At 34.7% G+C, this 12,095-nt stretch overlaps 2 protein-coding genes across 2 annotated transcripts; both read left to right on the top strand.

Annotated features, from left to right (window-relative positions):
• Window positions 1-5,429: 5,429 nt before the first annotated feature.
• LOC129242512 (60S ribosomal protein L26) lies at window positions 5,430-6,488 on the top strand. Its single transcript, XM_054879190.1, has 2 exons — window positions 5,430-5,532; window positions 5,930-6,488. Exon 2 carries the CDS (start codon window positions 5,953-5,955, stop codon window positions 6,400-6,402), a length of 450 nt encoding a protein of 149 aa, XP_054735165.1. The 5' UTR covers window positions 5,430-5,532; window positions 5,930-5,952; the 3' UTR covers window positions 6,403-6,488.
• Window positions 6,489-10,902: 4,414 nt separating this feature from the next.
• LOC129241008 (protein PBDC1) lies at window positions 10,903-11,936 on the top strand. The gene is made up of 3 exons (XM_054877126.1): window positions 10,903-11,146; window positions 11,210-11,317; window positions 11,417-11,936. Exons 1-3 carry the CDS (start codon window positions 11,135-11,137, stop codon window positions 11,810-11,812), a joined length of 516 nt encoding a protein of 171 aa, XP_054733101.1. The 5' UTR covers window positions 10,903-11,134; the 3' UTR covers window positions 11,813-11,936.
• The last annotated feature ends 159 nt before the right edge of the window (window positions 11,937-12,095 follow it).

Raw genomic sequence — 12,095 nt, 5'->3', positions numbered from 1 at the left:
CCCGTATTAAAGTGCTTATCAACAGCTTTCATTTGATATCCATATTGTACAAACACATTCTAGGGTCCACGTTTTGGTCTCTATCTCGAGACCCTAGTCACGGAGCGGCATGAAAAATACTCTGAACTAAAGCATTCACCAACAGCTTCCATTTGATACCCATATTGTACATACACATCCGAAGGTTACCCGGGTCCACGTTTTGACCTATATCTCAAAACCCCAGTCACGGAGCGGCATGAAAAATACTCTGTACTAAAGCATTCACCAACAGCTTCAATTTGATATCCATATTGTACAAACACATTCTAGGGTCCACGTTTTTGTCTCTATCTCGAGACCCTAGTCACGGAGCGGCATGAAAGATACTCTGGACTAAAGCATTCACCAACAGCTTCCATTTGATACCCATATTGTACATACACATCTGAAGGTTACCCGGGTCCACGTTTTGACCTATATCTCGAGCCCTATTTCCAAAATAAAATATGATCCATGTTACTCGTGGATGATGTAGCTTTCGAATGGTGAAAGAATTTTTAAAATCGCTCCAGTAGTTTTTGAGCCTATTCATTACAAACAAACTAACAAACAAAGTTTTCCTCTTTATAATATTAGTATAGATACAGGAAAGAAACTGGCAAATAAAATACTAACGGAATATAAAATTTACAGAATTATTACAGGCACCCTGTGTTATCTAAAGCAGCACTATTAGACCCACGTTTTAAGAAGCTGGCATTTAGGTTTGATTTATCAAGTTATGAGTCTGCTGCATTGAAAACTGAGTTGAAAAACTAGCAACACTGACGCTGATAACGATTCAATTTGGAAAGATTTTGACGCTGTGACGACGTCAGTGTCAGCTTCAAACTCTGTAGTTAGCAGCAGTATTATTACTATGAGGCAATATTTAGAGGAAAGAATTATATCTCGAAATGCGTGTCCTTTGAAATCGTGGCAAGCACGGGCAATTCTATACCCGGAGCTCTCGAGCTTGGCTGATAAATATTTATCAGTTATGGCTTCTTCTGTACCATCTGAAAGGACTTTTTCCAATTCGAGCCAAATATTAAGCGAGAAACGCAGCTCTATTCAGCCAAAGGGAATGGAAAAGATTTTAGATCAGGAACGAAAGATTTTTGTTGTTTAAATGTTATTGTCAAAAAATACTTTTTAACACCTATTTGTTGCTTTTTCATTATAATTTGGGAGATTCAGCCAATACTTCATTTGCAGTTCTACACTTTCTTGTGACGTCGCAACGTCATACTGTACGCGTACCATACGATACAACATATTCGATTCGTTGCGTTATGCATAAGGTATCAAAAGTAACGAGTAACGTAACGATACGATAGTAACGAGTACTCATCGTTATAGTAACGAACATATACGGGTTTGCTTTTTTTGACGTGATAACGTCTTATAATTCGATTTAACAGGCTGCACGCACGAAAAAATGTGTCGTTACCTTGCTCATTCAACGTTACCTTGCCCATTTGTCGTTACCTTGCTCATTTGTCGTTACCTTGCTCATTTGTCGTTACCTTGCTCATTTGTCGTTACCTTGCTCATTTGTCGTTACCTTGCTCATTGCCGTTACCTTGAATGAACTGCAAGCGAAAGCGCGGAACGAACGACAAAGCAAACAAAGCAAACGAACGGCAACGTTCGACATCTTGCTCTCTCCTACTTAAGTGAGCGTATATATGTATGTATATGCGCATATGTACATATATAAATTCACGTATTTGTATTTGCATATGCCTTCTTATTGATTATTATTAATTTGATTTACTTGAAGAATTTAAAATAAAACCAAGTTTGTTAATAATACCTGTTGTTTTAATGTTATTATTATTTTTTGACGTGATAACGTCTTATAATTCTATGTAGCTGGCTGCACGCACCAAAAAATGCGTCGTTATCTTGCTCATGCGTCGTTACCTTGCTTGAACAGCATGTTATGTTATGTTATGTTATGTTATGTTATGTTATGTTATGTTATGTTATGTTATGTTATGTTATGTTATGTTATGTTATGTTATGTTATGTTATGTTATGTTATGTTATGTTATGTTATGTTATGTTATGTTATGTTATGTTATGTTATGTTATGTTATGTTATGTTATGTTATGTTATGTTATGTTATGTTATGTTATGTTATGTTATGTTATGTTATGTTATGTTATGTTATGTTATGTTATGTTATGTTATGTTATGTTATGTTATGTTATGTTATGTTATGTTATGTTATGTTATGTTATGTTATGTTATGTTATGTTATGTTATGTTATGTTATGTTATGTTATGTTATGTTATGTTATGTTATGTTATGTTATGTTATGTTATGTTATGTTATGTTATGTTATGTTATGTTATGTTATGTTATGTTATGTTATGTTATGTTATGTTATGTTATGTTATGTTATGTTATGTTATGTTATGTTATGTTATGTTATGTTATGTTATGTTATGTTATGTTATGTTATGTTATGTTATGTTATGGTATGTTATGTTATGTTATGTTATGTTATGTTATGTTATGTTATGTTATGTTATGTTATGTTATGTTATGTTATGTTATGTTATGTTATGTTATGTTATGTTATGTTATGTTATGTTATGTTATGTTATGTTATGTTATGTTATGTTATGTTATGTTATGTTATGTTATGTTATGTTATGTTATGTTATGTTATGTTATGTTATGTTATGTTATGTTATGTTATGTTATGTTATGTTATGTTATGTTATGTTATGTTATGTTATGTTATGTTATGTTATGTTATGTTATGTTATGTTATGTTATGTTATGTTATGTTATGTTATGTTATGTTATGTTATGTTATGTTATGTTATGTTATGTTATGTTATGTTATGTTATGTTATGTTATGTTATGTTATGTTATGTTATGTTATGTTATGTTATGTTATGTTATGTTATGTTATGTTAATGTTACCTCATTCTCTATATCCATCGGATATCATGACGCCAGAAGAAGAAATATTAGCGCTGCGTGGGATCTGAGATTTATTTTATTGTGATTTTTTATTTATTTAATATGTTCGCCTCCCCCAAACGGTGCGAATACGGCCTTCCTCATTGAAATATATTCAAGTATGAGGTGCTCTCTGCATTGGGCACTATAAACGCTCAAGGCGAATTGATTACGACTTTGGCAAGTCTGACGTCAAGCCTTTCCAATTCAAAACAAACAAAAAAGGACAATTACTTTTTTGTGAAAATTCAGCGAATGGATTGGTAATATTGTAATTTGAGTGATTTACAGATTAAACAAACTAGTGAAGACGAAGTGCTGCGTGTTAAATTGTAAAAGCACAAATGAAAATAAAGCCTACAAATATAGTTTTTTGCGGTATTATGCGAATGACGCCGTAGCAAGAATGTGGGTGTGTGTGTATAATTTCTTGTGCTTGTTGGTTTCTATTGCTTTCGCTTACACTTCCTCTTCTCACACAAGTAATTCCCCTTCCTTTTATTTGTTTATTCATAGAGCCTGACGTCACAGCGATTTCGAAAGGCGCAATCTTGTATTCTATCATTCTTGCATAATAACTATCATAATTTCTAGATTTGACAACTGGTTTAGTATCTCATTCGCGCGGTATAGCCACAAATGCCAGTCGATTTGGCAATTACTACCTTGCGCCAAGGTTTTAATCCCCGAAAGCCTTAAATCGCTTCTAAATATGGTCCTTGCAAGCGGCTGGCCAGTAGTTTCATGTACAGCTGAGCGATAGGTCAACTGGAACACTTGGATGTGTTTGTCCCAATTTCGTAGACATTTTCAACTACCTTTCGCAAGTACTCCCCCAGAGTGCGGTTAAATCTTTTAACCATTCCATCCGATCGTAGGTGCAAGGGTTTTCTTAATTCCCAACAAACAACACATACTTTTTAAAAACTACGGACTCCAAGTTTCTTCCTCGGTCTGAATGCAACTCTATAGGTACTCCAAACCTAGTCACCCAGTTTTGCACAAATACCTGAGCAATTGTTTTGGACGCGTACACTTCTGGCCACTTACTGACGTAGTCCATAACATCGAGCAAAAATTCGTTGCCGGAGTCACTTGTTGGAAACGGACCCGCCACATCCATGGCCCTTCGCTCAAATGGTGAACCCGCGTTGTATTGCTGTAATCTTCCACGACTTCTCTCTTGTGGACTTTTGGCAGTCATACAGTTCACACAATTTCGAATGCATTCGGCAACTGATTCTCTGCAGTTTTATTAATACCCAGATGACCTCAACTTAGCCCATTGGGGAATTCCTCTACCACAGATTTTATTCTTTTTTATTCGTTTCGCTCCAACGTCTTCCGCTTCTATATTATTTTCCAGATCAGCATCATTCAATTGACTTCTTTTTATCACACTTGCTTTCCATTCATTATCGGATTGCATTATTCTGATATCAACTATCCTTTCAGATCTCTTGACTTTGGAACAAGGTCCCCGAGATAGTGTATTAGCATTTCCATGGTGTTCCCCATTTCGATGGTCGATCTCGAAGTCGTAATTTTGCAGTCTGCAGTCTTTCAACCCACCATGAAATTTGTCCTTCTGAATGCTTGAACTGGAGTAACCATCTCATGCATGGTATGTTCTTCACTTAAATCGTTGTCTGTACTGGATTTGTACAGGTATTTATAGAAATGTTTCGCGCAATCAACCACAGCTTACAGTTCCTGTCTGATCATACAGTAATTCATCTCCGATTTTCCGTCGACTTTGCTATAGAATGCGATCACTTTTTCTTGCCTATTGCTGAGCTGTGATAGTAGTCCTCCTATTCCTTATGCGCTGGCCTCTGTATACCCAATGAATTTTTCTCCCGCATCCAGATGCGCTTACAAAGGCTGCTGGAACGCTTCCTTTTGTTCTTTCTTCCACTCAAAGCCGCAATTCTTCTTACTGAGATTATGAAGACTCCGGGCAACATTTGCGAATTTTGGAACAAAACGACGGTAACTCGTGCACAGTCCTGAGAAACTTCGCACTTCGTACACATTTATTAGTCGTGGTCACTCTTTTAGTGGCTTTATTTTCCCTTCGTCTATCTTGTGGCCGTCGGTGGTCACCTTATGTCCATAATATGTGACTTCTGTTTTAAACAAGGCGTTTTTCTTTGGACTCAATACACGACCTTTTTATACGACCAAGGGCTGTCCCTTCGCAAATTTATGGGGATTGATTTTTGCTATTGCAACAATAACAACGAATAGCGTACATCTGTGCTTTCATGTGACATCCCTCCACATTATGTGCGTCATGTCACTTAAATGTCTTGCCATAACGAATGAAACGTATTCATTGTGGAACGGCTTTCAATACGATGTGGCAGTATTCTTAACTTTCTAAAACAATAATCTGGCAACAACATAACAATTGCAGCAAACTTCATGTCATCATAACATTGAATTATTTGACAGTTTTCCTCACTTCCGACAATTCAGCTGTCAAATTCCTTCTTTTTGTTGTTTTTACGCGACAAGTTTGGTGTAAGTTTTGCTCCCCAATTATTTTTACGAATCTATTTCCATCACGTCTAAAAATTTAATGTTTCAATGAAAAGTATTTAAGTTTTGTATATGCGCCTGTGAATTCTGCAAAATATGTCCTATTTTGAAGGTGTTGAGTATATTTTTGCCGCTATCGCTGCCAATAAGTTTGACCGTCAATAGAATGCGCATTGTCTAAAGGAGTCGGATCTAATCATTCAATATTATACAATTTATTGAATGAGTACAAACTTGGTCGAAATGATCTTCAAGCGGGCAAATTGCAATTTAATGTTTGTTTCTTAATTTGTGTCGAGCGCGCGATATTTATATACATTAAATTTGAAAGTTTTCGTAGTATTGTGAAGTGATATTAACAAATTTATTTTTATTACAGAGTAGACCGCAGCGTATACAACCATGAAACAAAACAAATTCGTCTCATCTTCGCGCAGGAAGAACCGCAAGCGCCATTTCCAGGCTCCCTCACATATTCGTCGTCGCCTAATGTCGGCGCCATTGTCGAAGGAGTTACGCCAAAAGTACAATGTCCATTCAATGCCTATTCGCAAAGATGATGAGGTGCAAGTCGTGCGTGGTCACTTCAGTGGCAATCAGGTGGGCAAAGTTGTGCAGTCATATCGCAAGAAGTTCGTTGTGTACATTGAAAAAATCCAACGTGAAAACGCAAACGGCACCAATGTGTACGTTGGCATTCACCCATCGAACTGTTTAATTGTCAAATTGAAATTAGACAAAGATCGGAAAGCAATTTTGGATCGCCGCGGCAAGGGACGCATGGCTGCATTGGGCAAGGATAAGGGCAAATACACCGAGGAAACCGCCGCACAGCCAATGGAAACTGCTTAAGGATTTGGATCCAATTACGTGAGGTGTAACCTGCTTTTATATTAACAACAAACTTTAGAATAAATGTTTCCCTTATAAAATTTAAACTATGATATGTTTTATATTTGTGGACGTTTATCAACATTACTCTAGTGAAAGTGATAGGAAAGCAGCAACAGAGTGCTTTCACGTACATACATACATATGTCATCATCATAATCCTGATTTTGCGCCACAGTTCCTTGTGAGCCTTGTGCATGTGTACTGTTCCCATAAAAATTGGTCCGGTTTTTACGTAGCTGATGAATGTTTGTGCCAGCATCCACAAATAAAGCTAAATTGGTCGTTTCCACGACAGTCGGTTCTACGTTACCGAAACGGTCCGGATTTATATCCGGTCAAGGGCTGTCACTCCAGAAGCATTCCTCGTATGTAAGTATGGGGAATGTTTATGCTGTTACAACAACAACAAAGCTAAATTGGAAAATGGTCAAACTAATACCTCTAGAGTTGAGCAAGGGAAAAATATTGTATAGAAGTTGAGATAAGTAGTAGTGATATAAGAATACAAAAACTTTGGATTTCATAGAAAATGTATGGCAGTTGCATTGAAATTCACTTGAAAGTGAAACAGAACCTTTCAGATAACATCATTAACCGTTCTCCAACAACATCACTTTGAGGGCAAATATGAGCTCAAGGGGAATTCATAAAAGGTGATTTGTTTTTCCCCCTTGCGATTTGGTTGTTTGAATTTCGAAGTGGTATGCTTTTTCGTTGTCGCTTCGTCTGTTTTATTACATTCTCATTGATATATTGTAATTTAAACGATATTAATTATATTCTTGGGTGCAACAAGTTGCAACGTTTTGGTATGTATTTTTTTTTTTTCTTGTACCTACCGCCGAAAATGGCAGCGTAATGTTATGGAAAATCATGATACAATAATAAAAGGTTCAAGGCGAATTTATTAATAAATAAAATAAAATTATAATAAATCCACCTTGAAAAAGTTTGTTTAGTAAGCAGCTTTCTCATTCCCTTTTGACAAATCGGCTCCCTTAGCAAGACACTGGGTTGCTAGCTCTAGAAACTTTGACTAAAAGTGGAGGAAAAGTAAAATTTGTAGAAAAAACATTTCATTTTCAAAATGAACAAAATGGATTGAATCATGATGGAAAATAAGAAACGTTGCCTTAACATACAAATGCGTAAGTAATAACACTCACAGCTGTTCGTCAAAATATGCCCACAGCTGACACCACCTCAAAAATTATTAAATTTCATACAAAAACTCTAAAAATGACGTAAAAGTTCAGATATTTTTCAATAAAAAGCATTATTATAGTTAAGAAATATATTAAAAATATTTATTATTATAAATTTTCCAACTCAAACAAATTTTTTTGTCGATATTCTGTTGTGTCTAATGTTCCGTAAAAATTCGAATTTGGTATAGCAGTCCCATCTTATCTATGGTGCCACCAATACGCTCAAGCAAAAAGTCCAAGCACTCACACCATCGCACACTCGACTGCCTGTCAAACTCACACCAAGGGTGCCTGTCAACCCTACTAATTTTTTTTACTACTGAAGATCTAAGCAAAATCGATTGTGTATCTTATCTAAATATTATGAATATTGGAGGTCTATACACCGAGCTCGTTGCCTCGTAATAATACGTTCACATATAAGTAGATGTTCTACTTTATCGTGCTTAACTTCCAATCCGTAATTAAAAAGCGAGATTTCCCATACACAATTTCTCTCCCAAAATCTGAGATTATAAAATAATACTAGATAATAACCATACTTTTGGACACTTTTGTGTTAATCGATAATTAGTATTACGAATTTAAGGAGAAATATCAAAATAAAAACTAAATGAAATGGACGCCGGCAAAGAAAAGAGGTTTGTAGATATAACTCCAATAGATATAACTTCTCAGAATTTTTGTGAGATATTATTAATTATGCATTCATATTACTGAAAAAAAAAACATGTGACGCTTTGGCGTGTTATTGTTTATTATAAAATATAATACCGAATTTCGAATGCCATAATTTTTTGCTACCTCAGTGAACGTCGTTTACGGATTTCCTCCAACTGTTTATTATTAGCAGCCAATTGGGCAATTAAATTTGCCATTCAACTTGAATTTTCTTCATACCGTTAGTAATAATTAAACAAACCAAAAACACCGAAAACCCTTTCACAACAGTAATTGACAGCTGATTGTCAATTTTGCAGGTCATCTGCCATATTTGAACGGGTAGATTAATTTAGTGGATTTATTGGTAATTAATGCATATGTGAACGTACTTTAACTTGGCAGTTTTTTGTATATTAGGCCTCTTCCCCCCGGGAATAGAGCTGCCTTAAATTACATGTGTAAAATAGTGAGTTATACCAGTTTAATGAGATAAAACCATACTCGCTAGCGGCGAATCTCACTCGATAACTTTGTTGTTGCTTTCACATAAAAATGTTTCGTCAAGTGAATCGCGCATTAAGATAGCGACCAAAAAAGTGGCGAATAGAAGAGACCTATTTTGCTTTGGCAAATCCACCAAAAGCGCCTAAGCATCAAGTAAAGAAGACATTTGTCATCTATTTTATAATCTCGGACGATTACGATACTTTTTTCTACAACCACGTGTTTGTGAACATAATTCTAAAATTTTTTTTAAATCTTATATTATGTATTATTAATTCATATTACTGGAAATAGTGGTGGCAATGGCACAAAGAAGCACTCGAGCTTCTTCTGGACTTGTGGTACGAGATCCTACCGCAACTACGAGGCTGCAAAAGAACTCGCATATGTGTATATGCAGAAAAAGCGGAGGAAATAGCCACGAGAGTCTTTGGTCTTTGTTCAATTGACAAGCTGATTGTCAATTCTGTCAAATGTGAACGGATAGGGTAACTTTTGTGGATTTATTGCTAATCACTGGATGTTTAAACTAGGGGTGGGACTATTCGAATAAAAATTATTCGAATAATAAAATCTTTTATTCGAGAGGTATTCGTAATTCGAATAATATTTATTCGAATTTTTTATTCGTTTATTCGAATAATGCTATTCGAATACCTCACTATTCGAATACCTTACTATTCGAATACATCACTATTTGAATACTTCACTATTCGAATAGTTTTGGTAAATATTTATTTAGATTAGCGGACTACTAATCGGTTTATGTACAAGTGCATGCACCATGAGAAGGGCCAATGTAATTTTTATATTTTTAAAAGCATTTTCTCCCTGATGTAAATGAATATATATATATGAGGTATTCGAATTGTGAACTATTCGAATTATTCGAATAGTGAACTATTCGAATTATTCGAATGGTTAAAATAGTTCGAACTATTCGAATAGTTTAAATAATTCAGATAATTCGAATATTTAACTGAATGCATGCTTTTTTTTATTTTTTTAAACGATTTTTCTGAAGATTTCAGGTCTAATAAAAGCAAAATTAACATGGCTTAAAGTTCATTGTTTAATCTTCGGTTAGGATATCATTATTTTTATAGAATTAGTAGTTTTAAATAACTTGATATAGGTTTTTAAATGATATCGATTCTTCTAATCGTACGTATCGATCGACACATGAAATGATTTCTATCTTAGATGAATGGTTAATCACTAATCTCTTATGCATATTACAATTCTTCACTACAGTATTGTTCTTAAACCTGTTTTCTAATTTTAATGAGTGTACATTCAAGTTTATACTTGGAAGCTACATATATCTGCTTAGGAAAGGAAAAAATAATACTAAAGTTCATGAATAAAATACCATTAATTTCATATCAAAAAAATGCCGAATGCAATTGGCTTTTCCAAGCATATAGTATTATTTTACATGACAAGTGTATCTACAGCCACTATCAACGAGCTATTTGGTGGTTGATGGCAATTATACTTGGAGTCCTAACTTTGTCCCGGACTCCAAAGACTAGAATTATCAAGTCTGTGAATAGTATCCACAGCTACTGATCATGTATTACTTTAGTGAATATGTGTGAAAATATATTTGTTGATAAAGAGCAAACATATCGTTGTTCTTTCAAATCTTCTCGGTGTATAAAAAATTCAAAATGAAACAATAATTAAATGATAGAAAATTTATTTTATTTTTATTATGTAGAATTACTATCATAGAATAACCTGTTTAGGATTTTATTTCTTCGGATAATTCAAATCGCTCGAATTGTTCGAATATTTCAAACTATTCGGAAATTCCGAACTATTCGAATATTTCGAACTATTCGATATTCGACTCGAATACCGAATCGAATCCTAGGAATCCTAGATTCGAATCCAAATTCGAATCGAATGGGTTCGCACACCCCTAACTTTAGCTTTGTTTTGGTTTATTCGATAAATATCCGATACCAATTAGGAAAGTCGATTTTTTCGTAATTCGCAAGGTATTTGAGACTGAATTATTTACAATCAGGTAATTGCTCTCAAAATTTTGAATAGCGAATTATATATTTCAAATGATATCTAGAAAGTGCACTACAAATGAAATCGAATCACGTGCGTTGGAATATAGCATTAAGTACTGAATTATTTGTTATCGAGAGAATGGTATCGAGTAAGAATTAGATATGGGTCTCAGTGTTGGGTATGGCTCATCGCTTACTCTTGTTGTTTGATTCCTAATCGTGCACGTTTACAATATATTTTATAAGTTTGTTATTTAGAATACTATTTAAAGCACAAAAGAACCAAAAATGGATCTGATGGTAAATACGGAAGTGCCAAATTCGTGCGATTTAAAAAAAATTAAAATTATTTTTAATATGTAGCAGTCAGCTTCACTTCTTTCGCGACCTGCAGACGAATTCGGCAATGACGAATCCCTCGAGGAAATGTGGGCAATGCAAGCAATGGACCATGGTGAAGTCTATTTCAATGTAAGTATACTGTAATAAATTATTACTGGTTCTAGTGAGCTATTTGATTATAAGTTGGGCTACTTTGAATTCATATATATTGCACTTTTTTTGCTGAAGCTCCTCACCAGTTTGCACCCTTCGTGTCTGCGCCTTACGCCGTACGATGATAAAATTTATCAAGTGTTTCGACAAGATTTTCCTGAGCTCAAAGTAGAACTATTGACCGATGATATCCTTAAATCAGAAGATGCGAAAATTCGCTGGCGCTTGTTTGCGGATAAATTCAACAAATTAGATGACTACAATTTCGGAACATTGTTACGTGCGGACGCTTCTAAAGGATTTGTACCTGAGAATACGCTTCTGGCTGTGCGCATACAGTTTTTAGCAATAGAAATAGCACGAAATCGTGAGGGTCTTAATGATGAAGTACACCGAAAATTTCATCCACCACCACGCAAGTTGGTTAAAGGAGTAAATATGGTCCAAAAAGAGCATATCCAGAACGCGTAGTTAGTGAAGGGACTTACATAATTTTTTTGCTGAAAATACCAATATACTTACATCTAAATAAATATATGTATAGTTGTACATTTTATATTTTCATAAATTAAAAAATATACGATATAGTGATATAGCTTCCATTCTTTAAATTACCTTCATCTTTCTCTCCTTGAACATTTTTGCATGTAATTTTATATTGAAATTCCATCTAAAGTAGTTTTGAGAAGCTAAACTTGCTAGAAATCGGGGTTTTTAATTAACGTTATTTGTGACAGCCAAAGCTTAGGCACTT

The sequence above is a fragment of the Anastrepha obliqua genome, chromosome 3, assembly GCF_027943255.1.
Source record: "Anastrepha obliqua isolate idAnaObli1 chromosome 3, idAnaObli1_1.0, whole genome shotgun sequence".
In the NCBI taxonomy this organism is placed as follows: Eukaryota; Metazoa; Arthropoda; class Insecta; order Diptera; family Tephritidae; genus Anastrepha; species Anastrepha obliqua.
Note: the sequence above shows the minus strand (reverse complement) of the source record. Positions and strands in the feature narration are given on the sequence as shown.